Source organism: Mauremys reevesii, linkage group 10 (assembly GCF_016161935.1).
Source record: "Mauremys reevesii isolate NIE-2019 linkage group 10, ASM1616193v1, whole genome shotgun sequence".
In the NCBI taxonomy this organism is placed as follows: Eukaryota; Metazoa; Chordata; order Testudines; family Geoemydidae; genus Mauremys; species Mauremys reevesii.
In genome coordinates, this window is record NC_052632.1 from 82,392,627 (window position 1) to 82,409,575 (window position 16,949).

The 16,949-nt window shown below is 43.4% G+C and overlaps 1 protein-coding gene across 1 annotated transcript; it reads left to right on the forward strand.

Annotated features, from left to right (window-relative positions):
- Nucleotides 1-361: 361 nt before the first annotated feature.
- On the forward strand, nt 362-15,977 carry E4F1 (E4F transcription factor 1). Its single transcript, XM_039490547.1, has 14 exons — nt 362-635; nt 2,647-2,798; nt 2,894-2,993; nt 4,465-4,670; nt 5,312-5,432; nt 5,785-5,937; nt 6,445-6,608; nt 7,546-7,773; nt 8,106-8,208; nt 9,199-9,416; nt 10,242-10,440; nt 12,478-12,638; nt 13,035-13,097; nt 14,688-15,977. Exons 1-14 carry the CDS (start codon nt 479-481, stop codon nt 15,033-15,035), a joined length of 2,373 nt encoding a protein of 790 aa, XP_039346481.1. The 5' UTR covers nt 362-478; the 3' UTR covers nt 15,036-15,977.
- The last annotated feature ends 972 nt before the right edge of the window (nt 15,978-16,949 follow it).

Consider the following 16,949-nt stretch of genomic DNA (forward strand, 5'->3'; position numbering starts at 1 on the left):
ATTGGGCAAATTACCCAGGGAGCCCCGCCCCCGCCGTTGCTCGTTGGGGGACACGGCATGGAGTCCCGCCCACTCTTTAGTCCAATGGGTGACAGGACCCGTAACCTTGGTCATGTCGCGCGGGGACCCGAGCGTGTCCCCAGCCCCGCCCCTCCATCTCATTGGGTAACTGGCTTTGGACCACACCCTCTTCTCAGCCCATTGGCTAAGCGGGCCCCGCCCCCTAGTTGCATCTGGCGGTAACTGGTCACCTGAGAGCCCAGGTTCACGAAGGGCACGGAGGGTCAGGGGTCAGGGTGGGCTCACAGGGGTCAGAGGAGCGGTGTGTCAGAGCGAGGCCCCCGCGCGCGGCTCCTTGTGCCCCGTCCATTACCTGCCGAACCCCTGCTCCGCCCCTCCCCTCCCCTGTGGCATGCGGCCCGTTGTTATGACGACACGGCCGTAAAGCCGCCATCTTGGTGGTGCGGCGCGTTGCGACATGGAGGCCGTGATGGCAACGAGCGCAGGGCCGGCGGGGCTTACGGCAGCCGCGGCCGGGGAGCAGGAGGGGGCGGCGGCTGCCGCCTCCAGCCCGGCCCAGGCGCCCGCCGGCCCCACCGCCTTTCTCAGCCTCCCGGCGCCCTTCAGCGAGGAAGGTAACGGGCCTGGGGCGGGCCCGCGCCCCCCGTCGGGGCCTGCTGAGGGGGTGGAGCGCTCCGGGCCCCTCGTGGGGCGGGGGCCCGGTCAGCGCTGGGCCCCCAGAGCGCCCCTGGCCCGCACCGGCCTCTCAGCATCCCCGCGGGCCCCGCTTGCACCGAGCTCCCGCCCGCCGGGTCAGCCGCTGGTGGTCGGGGAGGGCGCTGCCTGCAGTGCTGGTCACCCACCGCCGAGGGGATGCTGCAGCCCTAGGTGGGGTGCAGAGAAGGGGGGTGGAAATGACGAGGGGCCTGGAAAAACTCTTATGGAAAGAGAGTGAAAAAAATGGGGGTAGTTTCCCTTAGGAAGGAGATAAGCGGGGACACGATGGAACGAGAAACGTTCTAGTAGGGGCAGGTAGGGAACTTCCCTTCTCCCTGTCATACAACCCAACAAGAGAATAGTCAGCATTTAAAAGTGGCTAATTCAAAACGGAAAAAGGAAGTATTTTTCAGGAAATGCACATTCATCGCAACAGGAAGTTGTTGCGGCCAAGAATTTAGCAAGAGCCAAAAAAAGGACTGGACATTTGTATGAATGACAGTATCCAGAGTTTTGTGAGTTAATGCTAACAACACGTTTGGAAGGGATATTAAACCTCATGCTCCATGGTGTAAACTAATCTCTAACTAGTAGAAATCCGCTTGAGACCTAATGTGTGTGTAGGGGGGATTATCCCACATCGGCCTGCTGAGGTGTTTTTACACCTTCCTCTGAAGGATCTGATGCTGACCACAGTTGGGGATGGGATACTGAAGTAGCTGGATCTCAGATCTGATCCAGTATGGCCATTGCTATATTCCGAGAAAGCATCTCTCTAGACTGTAGAGCAGGGGTTCTCAGACTTTTGTACTGGTGACCACTTTCACATAGCAAGCCTCTCAGTGCGACCCCCCCCCCTTATACATTAAAAACACTTTTAAAAATATATTTAACACTATTATAAATGCTGGAGCCAAAGCGGGGTTTGGGGTGGAGGCTGACAGCTCACGATCTCCCATGTAATACCCTCACAACTCCCTGAGGGGTCCCAACCCCCAGTTTGAGAACCCCTGCTCTAGGGCCTGGTCTACACCCGGTGGGGGGGGGCGCGGGAATCAATCAAGTTACACAACTTCAGCTATGTGAATAACGGAGCTGAAGTTGACTTACTGTGTTTTCACCGTGGTGAGTCGACTGCTGCCGCTCCCCTGTCAACTCTGCCTGCGCCTCTCCCTGAGCTGGAGTACAGGAATCAACGGGAGAGCGCTCGGGGGTCGATTTATCGCGTCTAGACTAGACACAATAAATTGAACTCCGCTGGATCGATCGCTGCCCGCTGATCCGGCCTGAAGACATACCCTTAAAGTCCTCTTCCAAAGGCTGTCTCTTTGGTTTTATTTCCTGATTAAGGCTTCCTATCCTTTTCCAGGTTTCTTAGGCATATAGTGAGGGTTAGTGCTGATTGAGGGACATGCTGTAATGGGCTATGTAGTAAGGCAGCTTTGTAAATTTTCACTCTCTTGGGATGAGTAACCCCACTTTTGGGGGGGCAAAGAACGTGTCACTAGATTTCTTTTTTAATATCCTCTGCTGTGTTGTCTGAGTTGGTAAATGTTCATGATCCTTTTGCAAGACTGCACAAAGTGTTTATGTAACTTGTCTTCAAAAACTTGGAGCCCCTTATCTTGTTGCTCCTGGCTGTGACTAGTCCAACCCGTGTCCCTGTGATACATGAATGCCACAGTGTTGCCCTTCAAGCAAATTAACATCACAGCCCTCTACAGATCCCAAAAGAAAATACTGCTGTATGAGCAAAAATGTATCTAATGGGGAAACGGTCCTAATTCTTACATGCTCCAATTTCAACTTCCTCTCTTCATATTGTAGGAGATTTAGTAGACTGGGTGGCAAAGAGCGGTTGTCATACAGTCTTAAACATCGTGTATGTTAACTTCCAAATCTAATAATTTCTTACATTTGAAATTGCAGATGAAGATGATGTGCACAAGTGTGGTCGTTGTCATTCTGAGTTCACCTCTTTGGAAGAATTTGTACAACACAAATTACAAAAGATCTGTCAACGAACTCAAGAAGCCATTACTGCCACATCAACAAGTCTTCCCAGCCAAGAAGTACAAAAGGTGACAGCCATGTCTCAAAATAATTAGAACAATAATCTAACATAAGCAAACATCAGATATGATTTTAACTTTTCCTACTAAAACATCTGTTACAGGAGGTCGTTCCTTCTGTTGAGGAGTCCATAACTGTTGCTCATATAGTTGTTGAAGCATCTTCAATAGCAGAAGAAATCACTAATGCATCTTCTATAGTAGGTAAGTTGCAAGGTCTTTATGTAACTGATGTTACTTTAGTAATCTATTATTTAGTCTATTGCCTTACTGTAAAGGTTAGTCAGATGGAGTTGCATTGTAAATTTGAGTTGTGCCCTCACTAGCTCTGTAAGAATTTGATTTCATAGTCAATACTGTATGCTGTTAGAGTTGGTTTAGCTTCACTCTATTGTGTATATAGGGAGAAACAGATTTTAGGTGCTTTTTTAAGCAATGAAAATGTATACTAGTTTTCAGTTAATGGCTTCTTTTGCAAATTTTGCAAATTTCAGTTTTTAGGGAATTATAACTTTAATACACCTTCTGGTCTGAAAATTGCTATGTGTACACTTCCTAAGAAAGCTTTGTGGATAGAAGTTCTCTAGTACATCACAAAAATGACCTTGACTCTTGGATCTTCTGAAGTGAATTCTAAAATGGAGGCAAAAATTATAATTGAATAAACTTGTATATGTAGGTCCTTGTGTGGCGATGTTAACTCTGCAACTGAAGATGGTTTCTCAATAGAACTTTAGATTTTAGTTCAAATGAAGTCACATTAAATTATTAATCAATGTCCATAATAATTAGTAATGGAAATATTTTTTCTTTTTAAAATAAAGACTTTAATGTTTCTGAAACTTTATTTCCATTATTCATTTCTGCATGTATTCGTTTTAGTAAATCGATAGGTCCTCTAGAAAAAATATAAATTACAAAATACTTTTTTCTATTGAAGCTGTACCCAGTTAGAAAGTTTTAAATGAACTCTTTCCCTGTCAGTTTTCCATTTAGTCCATAATCACTGCATCCCTGTCTAATGTGGTTTGGCAGAACTACAACTTTTTGTTTTAGTGTCTCCGCGGTGTAACTGATTTTGGCTTGCACTGTATTGCCTGTTTTCTGTACAAAATAAATCCATGCTGCAGGGGAATTGACCAGACCACCTAGTTACAGGTCCCTTCCAACTCAAATGTTTGTGGCATTTACTTTCAAAGGTTATGTGAGATGACATCCCTGGCATAGTTGCAGATGAAAGGCCTTGTTGACTAGTCTGGTGATTGACAGTCTAACACATTATCTCACATAGGGATCTGTGTATGGCTCCTGAGCTCTGGGATTGGTTGAACTAAGGAGGGAGCATGCTAAATCTCCACAACTATCATGATGAGTGGAAATCCTGCAAGGCACCTTTCCAACTCTAACTAGAGTATATTTATTATGTATTTTATTTAGATTTAAAACTCCACTTCAAAGAACATCCATCCTGAGCTCTAACACCTTTAGCATGACTTTGAAAATGCAATAAAGAGTTCCATAATCAGTCAATATTGACTTTGGCATATACCATTTATGTTTAGTCACCTGCTTCCCTTTTCTTTCCACTACTTGATATCCTAAAAGATTGAATCCATTGAGTCACGTGAACCTGTGTTATGTAAAGAACGTAGCTGTCTTCATATAATTTTCCTAGGTAGTGGGCACATCAAAGAAGTCATTGTCACAGGAGAACAAGTTTTTGAAAACCCAAATGGCCAGATTGATGGTGAGATCACTGAAGGGCAGGGCAGCCCCGATGACATGGAACAAGATGGCTCCACAGAGCTGATCAGGGTTAAGCTGCTGGTTAATAAAGAAGGTCGATATGTGTGTGAGTTATGCCACAAGACGTTTAAAACAGTAAGTTATGGAGCTGGTAGCTTTACAGTCTACTTTGGTAATGTCCATATTATCAAATCTTTTAGGACAGCTGTGCATCATGATCTCTTCAGACTGGATAGAAAACTCATGTTCTAATACATAATCTTATTTGGAGAGTGACCTCATTTCAAAACTAGCACCAGTCAGTCAAATTGGACATTCGTGATAAAAATTTAATGGCTGTCTACAAAGGAATTGCCATACTCGATCACACCAGTGGACTATTATCTTTATCTGGTACCCTGTCTCTGATAGTGGCCAGTGAGGAAAGAATGAAACCTCTATAATGGACAATCATGAAATAATCTGCAGGTGAAGCTGCTTCTTAACCGTAGTAATTGGCTTAAGCCCTGAAGCAGGAAGGCTTATATAACTTATGTAGTTGTGCATTAGGCTGCATTCCAACATGTCCATTATCTTCACTTGTAAATTGAATAATACAAGCACTTTTTAAATCCTGGTAATGGCTGGAACTTTGTGTTTTTTGTCAACATTCTAGCAGTTCTACAGTTACATTTTTGATTAATAGTGTGAGTGTTCTTGAATGTCTTTGATTTGTTGAAATGTAAAACAATAAAGGAGCATTTCTACCAATTTTTTAAAATCAACTCATTTTCTAGGCCAGTATCCTTAAAGCTCACATGATCACTCATAGTAGCAGGAAGGACTATGAATGTAAATTATGTGGAACATCATTTAGGACAAAGGGGTCTCTCATTCGACACCACCGGCGTCACACAGGTAAGATGCTGTCTTAGTATAGTGGTTCCAAATTGCTGGACTGGGCTGTACTTGGCTCCTCCATCTTGTCTTAAATGATGAGCTGAAATGCTCCACTGTTTTCCACCTTGCACTGAGCTGAGTGCAGTTTAAATCCCCTGGTGATGGGGCTGCTCAGAATCTCAGTTTCAAAAACTCTTGCCATTGCAGATAGTGCATGTAATTGGATGGAAGGTAGTGGGCATAGGCAATTAAACTTCTAATACAGCACTTCCCAAACTTTTGGAGCATGTTTGATCAAATGAAAATTCTTTGATGGAGTTAATAGAATTTGTTTGATGTAATGATTCATGCTTTCTCTTACTTTGTCAAGATGAACGACCTTACAAATGCAAGAAGTGTGGGAAAAGCTTCAGGGAATCAGGAGCTTTGACACGGCATCTGAAATCTTTGACACCATGCACTGAAAAAATCCGTTTCAACATGAGCAAAGAAATAGTTGTTAGCAAAGATGAATTGCCAACAGGTCAGTGAAATAGCAAATACATGTCATGCATCAAACAAAGTGTAGGTCATGTGACATTCCTGGCATTCAAAAGGTGGGTGAGTGAGAGAGCGAGAGAGATCTGACTCCCATTCTTTAGAAAGAAACTACCTCTGGACAGGTAGCCAGCCTATCAATCCAGAGTGAATATGGACAGAGGCGTGCCATGGATGAGTAAATACGGATCATAGATTGAAAGATTTATTTGAGAATCGGGCACCAAGACCATTATAATCACAAAATTGACATGGAAATCAGTGTTGAAATTTATCTATCTGCAAAATGCTGGATGTCATTCTATGGAACAATGCTAGAAAAGGATTACACATGGTAAATGCAAAAAAGCAGTCCTTCAGCCAGAGGTTAATATTTCTAGATACCCTGAGTAAGATATACTGAAGTAGAATTAAGTCAAGTGGCTGTAAATAGGGTTTAGCTTCAAACTCAGAACTAGACTGGTTGTTTAATCCTGTGCTTCTTTTCCTTAAGAATCCTGTAGTTCAAACACAGAGGCTGTTTCACCTATAGCAAGTGAATCCATTGAGACTCCTGTGATTCACCTATTAACAGATGCAAAAGGCAATGTCCTTCATGAAGTCCATGTCCAAATGCAGGAGCTTCCTGTTGTTGATACAAAATCCTTGGATCAAGAGGTGTGTTTGTTTCTGTTGGATACCCTTCACATATTTTATGCAAAGAAGCAGAATTGCTATTCCTTGGTCAGGGCTCTTGAGTTGGAAGGCAGCATTGCTCACTTAAATGCCCCTTACTATCAGTTCCAAGGACATGCTCAAAAGGAGAGGTCTCACTCAGGAAGGTCTGCACAGAGCTTGTATAGACCAATTTTAATTCTGTTATGTTCAGTAGTTACCTTTCCTGTAGAACTTCAGTTCCAACACTAGATGGCAAACATTCTAATCTCATTTGAAAATAACACACAGCTCATGCTGCTGACTGGTTCTTTACAGGACTGAGAATGGTAGGGCATCTGGTTGTCAATATATCCTCTTGCCTGGGGAGAAACAAAAGTCTGTGGTGCTACTAATGTCTTATTTACTAACATCTTAACTTTGATGTGAATATGAAATTTAAAAGAAGCTAATAAGCCAGGTGTAAATAAGGGTGAGGATGCTTTTCTTGTCCAGGCTGTGAAACTGATCTCAAAAGCACATAGGAAAATAGCCTGCATGTTCAGAGAAAATAAATGGCTGTGTAGGCTATCTGAAAAGGCCACACTAGAGCATCTGGCAGTGGAGTTTACAGTCTCCGTTGTAAAATCGAAGTGATCTGTCATGTATCTGCATGGGATCAGTGGTGTTTGGTATACTTCTGGAGTGACCTAAAATGGCCATATTTTATGGCCACTCCCCGAGGTTAGACACCAAGAGAGAGGCTGGAAAGTATCCCTTCAAGTCCAGTTTCTCAAGCTCTAGGACTTCTCCAAAGCAGAAGCATCTCTTTTGCTTTCCGGTATCTAAGATCACAGAACCGGTCACGCTGGTGACAAGCACTGGAATACAGAGTTCTGTTGTCTAAAAGGTTGACTTCACATCTGCTGTTCTTATCATCTGACTATTTGATTTTCTTTAGCCATCAAATCCCAAGGAACTACCATGTGAATGGGAAGTGAACAGTGAGAACTTGCTGAGGCAGGCCATGAGGAATTCTGGGATTGTGATAGAAAAAGTCACTGTGGAGGAGATGCAAAAATCAGATGAACCTGGTGTGGCTGCTACAGAAGAACTAGAAAATGAAGAGATGGAAGCGGAAGAAGAGCAGTGTGGGGAACAGTGTGTTGAAGTAGAGCAAGTAGAGACTGTATGTTTGAATCATGCACTTTTATCAATTAGCTTATTTTTTCTTTTCCATAGGAAATACGTGGGCTTTGATCACATGTGATCACCTTAGGCATTGGCTTCAGTGTATCTACACTTCTAATATTTGTGCACTACATAGCCACATAGTGACCAGCAGAGAGTGTAATATTTTTTGTGCGTTAGAACTTGGTGTCCGCACTATCTGCTTCTTTGATAACTTGATTTTTCTTGTCTTTAAATCAAAGCACATTTAGCTTAGAATTTTGATTAGGAATATTGATTCCACATACTATATGGAAAAGGCACTTATATTATGATATTTAATTTCAATAGACAGATACAGAAACAAACGGATACAAAAGTTATGTTTGCCCTCACTGTAGTGAAGTCTTCAGTGGGTCTGTTTCCCTTGAAATACACATCAAAGGACATTTAGGTAAGCCTACTGCACATGCTGTTCTCTAAAATGTACATATCTGAACTCCTTGTGTAGCATTTGTTGTGCAAACTTTATCCTGCAACTGCATGCAGATTCAATTAGCATTTAAAACACTAATGGAGAAATGAAGCTCAGAACAACTGAGAAGAGACTTCCCCTGAGATCTGAAAGTGATGTAAAGTCTAGGTTAAAAAATGCAAAACTAGCTCCATATTTCAGGAGGTGCAGAGGTGAAGGCTCTTGCACTAGTGGGGGGGGAGTTTGTGTGGAAGGAACATGAGAGCTGGATTCTAGATGAGCAGGGTAAAGATTGAAGAGAGACCAGATCTGTGAGTGGCTGGAACAGCTCCTTGACATGCTTTAAAAGAAAACAAGTACAATTTTGAGCTGGATCCTGTAATGAATAGGCAGCTAATAGAATTTGAGAGAATGGAGAAGACCCCATATTTATTATCCATTGTTAATGCTTATATTGGAAAAATCATTCCTCCTCTTCCCCACTAGACTCCAAGGAGGATATAAGAATGGTCTTCTGCAGAAAGTCTTTCATTTTAGCCACATAAAAGGTACAGCACAGTTAGCAGGACAAATGTTCCCGCTACACGTTGCCTTGCTGTGGAGGGAGTGCTACTAAAGATGGGGGGACAGATGGACTTGAGTCTTTTTAGCTCTGATGCTGCTGACAAATGCAAATTCTGATGATCTCTGATGTGGGCAGAAATACTGAGAACTGGTCTGAGACAAGACCTGTTTCATGTAAGACACAAAATAGCCATTAGATAGTACCAACAGAGCCATTCTCAACCTGGTCTTGATTTGAACCAGGGCTCTGAAGGGGAGAAGCACCACATCATCTTACATTAACTCCCCTGTGCCATCTCGTCCCTCTGGTCAGACGTGCTATAACGTTATTACTTTGGTGCAATAACGATTTCAGAATTCCTTTGTGCTGTTGTTGCCTATGGGCTAAAAGATGTCTCCCTCTAGGTTACAAAGTGTTTAAATGTGAGGAGTGCGGTAAAGAGTTCATGAAAGGCTACCTGTTGAAAAAGCACCAGGAAGTGCATGTCAATGAGAGGCGCTTCCGTTGTGGTGAGTGTGGCAAACTCTACAAGACCATTGCGCATGTGAAGGGACACAAGAGGGTGCACTCAGATGAGCGGCCATATTCCTGTCCAAAGTGTGGCAAGAGATACAAAACAAAGGTAGGTGCCTCTTTCCAAAACACTCTTGCCTGTAGATCTTTCCTCCCCACAGTCATGCTCTGCGGAAAGTTAACAGGCTTTGTCTAACAGGGAACTGACAAACTCTTTTAAAAAAAAATAAAATGTAAAATTGTTTTAAGATCCAGTGATACAAATATGAGGGGCTTAAAGTGAGGGGTAAGGCTCAAACAAACTTTGGAGACGATTCCCTCCTGTTCTGGATGGACATCCTGTGCTGCAGGGGATTGGTAAGGCAAATAGTTAGCAGGTTGGTGGTGGGGGGAAAAATTAGTCACTATGTGAACTGATTTTTTCTTTGCCAAACATGACAGTTAAAAGATAGCAGTTGCTATGTACAAGCATGAGCTAATCACCTCTGGGGAATGACGTTTGCCTTCAGAAAAGGTACGATGCAGTTACCTCTGAAGTACCAGGTATAGGCTGCAGTTAGCACACTGAACCAATGTCAGCCTCATAGACATTCTGTAATGGATTCCTAATTCACTCTAGGGAATGCAGTTTTGGTCTGTTTTAGTTTAGTTATCCATCTTCAGCTGTTCCAGGAGAACTTAAAGGATCCTGGACTCTACCATTAGATACAATGACCTTGCAGTTCATCTCTAAGTAGGGAAATAGTGGGAGCTGTTTCCTTGTTCAGGAATAATCTGTAGTACCTGTGGCAGAGGAATATTCCTGCTTGGCGAAGAGGAAAACCTCAAAGGGGTATCTGCTCTGAAGTCAGAGCTGTAATACTCCCTGGGAGAGGTTGTTTAAGTGGTTTGTTCCTATCACTCACTCTTCCATCATATCCACTTTCTGCTGCAGAATGCCCAGCAGGTTCATTTCCGTACTCACTTGGAAGAGAAGCCCTACATCTGCCAGTTCTGCAACCGGGGCTTTCGGGAGAAGGGCTCATTGGTTCGTCACATCCGTCACCACACAGGCGAAAAGCCATACAAATGTTACAAGTGTGGACGTGGGTTTGCAGAGCATGGCACTCTTAACAGGCACTTAAAAACCAAAGGTGAGATAGGGAGGCATCTGTCTATGTTGGGATTCTCCTGTGGTTTAATTTGGGCCATCTGCCCTGCTATGGCTGAATCTTAGTGATCATTTTGTATGAATCTGTGTAACAGTAAACTTCTCGGATCTGTGTGACATCAAGGTCTGCTCAAGTCACACTAAGTAAATTCAGTGGCTGATAGACCAGTCTTGTTTGAATGGGCTCTAGCTGCCTTTCCTGTAAGCTGTTGATTGTTTCCCTGCAGTTGAGCGGCATTAAACGGTGCAACATTTATTCTTTAAACTGCTAAACGAATCCCTTCTACGTTCACCCTTCCAACCAAAAGCAATGCTGATCAGTAAGAGAACTGGTTTATGGATAACAAGAGCTGGTCCATTCATCTAGTAGAACGATAACGAAAAGTGGAAATCAAATTCATTGATATGTTAAGTCTGACAGAGGCAAATACATTGAGATAGCTGCGTTTCAAACGCTAGCTTCCATGATCTGTAAAATGCGGCATTTGGAAGGGGAGAGAGCCTCTCTCCCATGCAGCTTCCACCCTGAATCTCACAATATGGGTTTGGCTATTTTGTCCCGTAATTGTTACATTCTCCAAGGCTTTAGGTGAGGCCACAAAAAACAGATGTCTTCATAAACTAATGCAAGTTCACCTGCCTCCCAACAGCAAAAGGATTAAAACACAATAGAAGGGCCAGGTGCCAACAGCTGCTCGCATTTTGTGTTCTGTAAAGTTAAATGTGGCAGGTAACTATTCTACATTTGTTGTTGGTTTCTTGACAAGTGAAATTGTCCATTATCTTACTACCTTTTTCTGTGAAATGCCACAGAGGGGTGTGCTGTGTCTAGTTGAAGCTGCTAGGCAAATACTAATATTCAGACACTTGCAAATAAATATTTATGTAGTTGACGGGATCAGCACCCCTTGAGTCACACTACTTGTTGTTCTTACACACCTCTACCCCGATATGACGCTGTCCTCAGGAGCCAAAAAATCTTACCGCATTAGAGGTGAAACCGCGTTATATTGAACTTGCTTTTATCTGCCAGAGAGCGCAGCCCCACCCCCGGAGCACTGGTTTACCGCGTTATATTCGTTTTTATGTTATATTGGGTCGTGTTATATCGGGGTAGAGGTGTATGTACTAAATATGTTCTAAAATCATGTTGGCACGTAATGCTTCTAGAGAATAGTTACAGCTTTCCTGGAACATAAATATGCTGAATTGTATGCTGGTACAATGGCCTGGCTGCTTATGAGGGATGTCAAGGAATCTTGGGTCTATTCTCAGAGGTGAAAGTAACATTAAGCACTTACTGGTATGGGGACCTGGCTCTGGGTCCCCGAAAGGGGCAGGGCCAGTCTCCCCTAGCCAGCCCAGCCACGCTGTCTGGCCTGTGCTGCCCTGGGCCCTTTTAAATCACCAGGCCTGGGGCAGCTGCTCTTTTCCCCCCCATTGCTGGCGGGAGGGGGCAAAAGTGCCAACGACAAAGCACTGCCTTGGCAAAAGACCCTCCTTAAATGTCACTTCCTCCCCCCGGCAGCCCTGCCCATAGGGTCCCTACCAGCAGGACTGCTGATGGGGTGGGGCAAAGGGGGCAGCAATATTAAAGTGCTGCCACAGTAGCACTTTAATGTCAGCTATGTGCAGGCTGGTACCGGCGGCCACTTCTTACTGGTATGCCGTACTGGCCCACTTTCACCCGTCTATTCTTATACACTGAGGACTTTGAAAGTCTTGCCCACTATTTGATCTAAGCACTCAAACGCTTCCGTTCCTAGTAATTCCATTGTATTATTTGTTGAAGTTGAGGCTGGATTCTAGTCTCCACTGTAGCATGTCGTCTTGAAGCCTAAAACTTGGGCCAAAATGTTTGGTGGGGGTAGGGAGTAAGATTACATAACTGCTGCTAGCTTCCACCCAGCAGTATCCCATAAATAGTGTCTCATTAGGTTGACACAATATTAGGTGGGACCTAGCATTTGATTCTGGGTATGAAAATCCTTGTTTCTCCTGCTGTTCCTGAAATATTCAGGTGGCTGCCTTCTTGCATTGAAAGAGGTTGAAGAAGTGATGGTTTCCGAGGAAAGTCAATCAGCTGACAACTTAGCGGCAACAGTTATTTCTGAAGATCCTCATACTGTTCTAGTAGAATTTTCTTCAGTGGTGGCAGATACTCAGGAATACATCATTGAGGTAATAAGCCACTATACTGGGCTGGTAGTAACAAGTGGATAAGGAAGGGGAAACGGAAAGAAGGGCTTGTGTTCCACTGAAACCTGTGCTGTAACTAAATGTGCATTGCTCACCTGTAATGCAATAAATAGGGGAGAAGAGTCCATCAGTCCACAGGGTGCTATGGTGAAAGGATGCTGAGTCTCTGCTAAGAGGGGCGCACCCTGCATCACTTCTGAGTAACCTGTGTTAATAGGGCCTGGAGGGAACTACATACACCTGCTTCCTTGCGAAAGACAAGTCATAGCAGTAGAGGGAGAACAGGAAGAATATTGTGGGAGGGATCCCGCACTCCTGTTGCGAAGCTTCTCACAAACAGGATCCATTATAGCATTCTTTTGCTTTCTCTCTTTCCAGACTGCTACTGAAGACATGGAGACCAGCGAAGCTACTGAAATAATAGAGGGAACAAGACATGAGGTAGGCTGCCAATTTTGATGCTCTTTTCGGAGCGTGCTGTCCATTACCCACTGTTAAGATGAACATACAGTGCCTGAAAGCCACACTAAGTATACCAAAACCCAGCAAACTCCCCCCAAACTATAGTTTCGCAGACTGGGCTTTATGGCTCAGCACAAAATAGTGTACATACTGGGTAAGTGGGGAGTTCACATTAACACCGTAAGATCTTTGTGAAACTTAGTGACATTCTTAAGAGAACAGTAAGTGTGCTAAAATGAAGAAAATCATAGTTGGAATGAAGGAGTCGAATGGTTAAATTTGATTCAATTCTGGTTGGAATCATCAATATTTAACTCTGCAGTTTGGTTCCAGCTCAAACTAACCTAAAATGTTAGTTCAGTAACCAGTTTAGCTACTTTGAACCTGTTTAACCTACAGGAAACATCTGAACTGGTTCAATGTCTCACACTTATGCTTGCACTGTAACTCCTAGCAAAAGAATACAATGAAATATTTTTCACTGTAGAAAATTTTTTAAACAAGTTATTTGCACTCACTAGTACAACATCCTCCAGACCTCTGTCAGTCATATCTGACTGTTAAGGTGACAAGCTGGGAATGGGCAACAGGGGATGGATCACCTGATGATTACCTGTTCTGTTCATTCCCTCTGGGGAACCTGGCATTGGCCACTGTCGGAAGACAGGATACTGGGCTAGATGGACCTTTGGTCTGACCCAGTATGGCTGCTCTTATGTACAAAATGAATTTCAGGCCAGAAAACATCCTCTCTTTCTACACTCACTTGCATAGGAGGAACAAGCACTCAGCAGTAGGCGATTGAGGTATTCTGGAAGTTGTAGTTCTTTCCCAGAACTAGTCCTCTATCTAGGCATAACAGCCAGGAGAATTACCAATACCAGAACCTTTCTCTCCCATTCTTCTCTTCCAATGGCTTCCTGGGAAGTGTAGTGTCTCTGCCTCCCTCCCTCTCTCTAGGGTTGGAGCAGAGAGAGAGAGAGACCCTTCCTCAGCACTCCCAAAAGACTACAGAGATGTCCCTCAGCATTTGATTACTGAACTTGTTTGGAATGAGTTACCAGTTTAGGGGTTTTTTGGGTTCTGTTCCAGTTCACTCAAAAAACCTCTGAATCAGTGTTCAGGATTGGTTCAACTCCCTGGTTGGAACTGCAAACTTAAAGTGAGAGGCTGGCTAGTCTCTTGCTGGACACACAAATTGTGGTTCATCTTTCTTAAGTTCTTACACTGAGGCCATCACTCTGGTATTTAAGAACCTGGAATCTGTGACATCCTCATGCTAGTTTTAAAAAAATTGTCTTAACTTCATTATACAAACTGCTTCTTTCTCAAATACCAGCACTCTAGTGAGACGAGATGTGAAGTACTGCAGCTATCTCACTCTCACGAAGATGCCATACCTTCAATAACTATTTGAATTTATCTGAACCTATTTGTTTGTATTACCTCACTAAAAAAAGCTACCAGGCTGCAGTTACAGTTGTAGCTGGGCAGCAGTAAGCACAATACATTGAACAAGAGGAATTGTCTGGATTATTGATTAAAAAATAACCTTTTTTCTTAACTTAGGTTGACAGTCACATTATGAAGGTTGTGCAGCAAATAGTAAATCAAGCAAACTCTGGCCACCAGATCATCGTGCAGAACGTTACAGTGGCAGAAAACTCTGAAGTAACTACTGACACTGCAGACACTATCACCATAGCAACACCAGAAAGTCTTACAGAGCAGGTTGCCATGACACTGGCTTCAGCTATTGGCGAAGGAGCTGTGCTGACGACAGAGGGTAGCATTGAGACAGAAGAAGCAACTGTGACAATGGTTGCATCAGAGGATATTGAAATAATGGAGCACGTAGGAGAGTTTGTGATAGCCTCCCAGGAAGGGGAGGTGGAAGTTCAGACAGTGATTGTCTAGGGCTAACACATAGTGAATGGCAGACCTTAAAGCAGTGGCAGGCAACCAGCTGCCCATCGGGGTAATCCACTGACGGGCCATGAGACAGTTTGTTTACATTGACCATCCGCAGGTTCGGCTGCCTGCAGCTCCTAGTGGCCGTAGTTCGCCGTTCCCAGCCAATAGGAGCTGCAGGAAGTGACAGCCAGCATGTCCCCGTGGCTTCCCGCAGCTCCCATTGGCCGGGAACAGCAAACCATGGACTGTCAATGGAAATGAACTGTCTCGTGGCCCACCAGCAGATTACCCTGACAGGCCCCCGGTTGCCCACCACTGCTTTAGAGTCAAGTGTTTTTCACCAGGGCAGGAAACAGACTCAATCAGCACTAACATTTGCTATTTCAGTTGCTTGGGGAGCAGGAGAGAAACTCGTTAAAAATATATAAGGCAACACTTTATAAACAAAGTGGTATAAACTAGGACATTATACATTTTTGTTTTAAAATGGAAATGCCAGTACTATAAAGACCTCTGCCTAGCTTTAAGGTGCAATAAGTGACTAACAGTCTTAATTCACACCGTCTAACTTTTTGTACAGCTGCCTCCAATAAAGGAATATCCTTTGCAAAGCATTTACCTCAGACCATGAGACAGTAGTGTTCTGGTATTTAAGTCAACTTAAATGGAAGATATGTCTTGCTCCGAGAGAACCAAATTCATAAATAACTGAAGAGTTTCTGGGCAAATTTACCACTGATGAAAGACCATGGTTTCATGCCTTCCAGCCACACTACTTTAATCCTCATAAGGCATAGTAATGCAGGTTTATCTCTATCACAGACAATAGCCTTTTATATAAAGAACTCTGACAGAATGCATCACATCCTTGCAATGCTCCATAGGTTGCTACTCAGAGCTAATCTTTTCATGTGTGAAGCCATATTGTACATGATTCTTTTTTAACCATATACAGATTTTTACTTGCAGATTGTAAATAGAATACATTTTAAAAAAAAATAAAATATTTAAAGTTCTTTATGGTTCTAGTATTTCTTCTCTAGTGAACTGATCACCAGAACCACCATGAAGAATCTCTGAAAGGAGAAGGGGACATTTACCTCCCTAAATGTACAACTTTAAAAAATCTTCACTGAGGGTGATTTGAACTTGTCTTCAACTTAGTGCCTGAAGTCTGGGTGGCATAATCCCTCATAACTATGAGGTTTCAAACAAAACTAGGGCTTCAGAAGGCAACCTCCTGTTTTATTCACTCCTCCCCCCAGGGTAATTAGCTTAACACTCTGGACCCTGTGATCCAGATCCACAATGGTATTTAGACTCCTAACTTCCACTGAAACCCATAGAAGTAAATATCTTTATAAGCTGGGCCTGGGTTCCTTTGTATAACCCTAGCACAACCAAGGGCAGTACAATCCTCCCCCTACCACTAAGCCCCAATTTTAACCAACTGTAATTTGACCTATTATGGCTCCAGGGATTAAAAAGGCAAAAACTGGGTTAATGGCCTTAAAATGGGGTTTAGGCTCTTCCAACTGTACCTGTCATCCTCTCACTGCCACTCAGGGTGAGCTTGGGATGAAGACAATTAAATATGAGCCCATCTACCCAGCTTATATCATGCATCAACTCTGCCAGAATTCAAGTCTCATAAATTCCATACTCATTCTGGGACTATGCACTAGTAATGGTGGCTAAGTAGCCACAATTTCAAAGCCTTAGAGAAGGTTTAAAAAAAAGCATGCATACTTTTTTTTTTTAATAGGAAAGTCCTGCATTTACATATGCAAAGCAACTATACCTAAATTCTATCACCACAGTTTTCAAAAGTGACTAGTAATTTTCAATGAGCAACTTAGGAAACCTATAATGGGGCTTGATTTGCAGAGGATGGAAACTCAGCAGTTTCTGAAAATC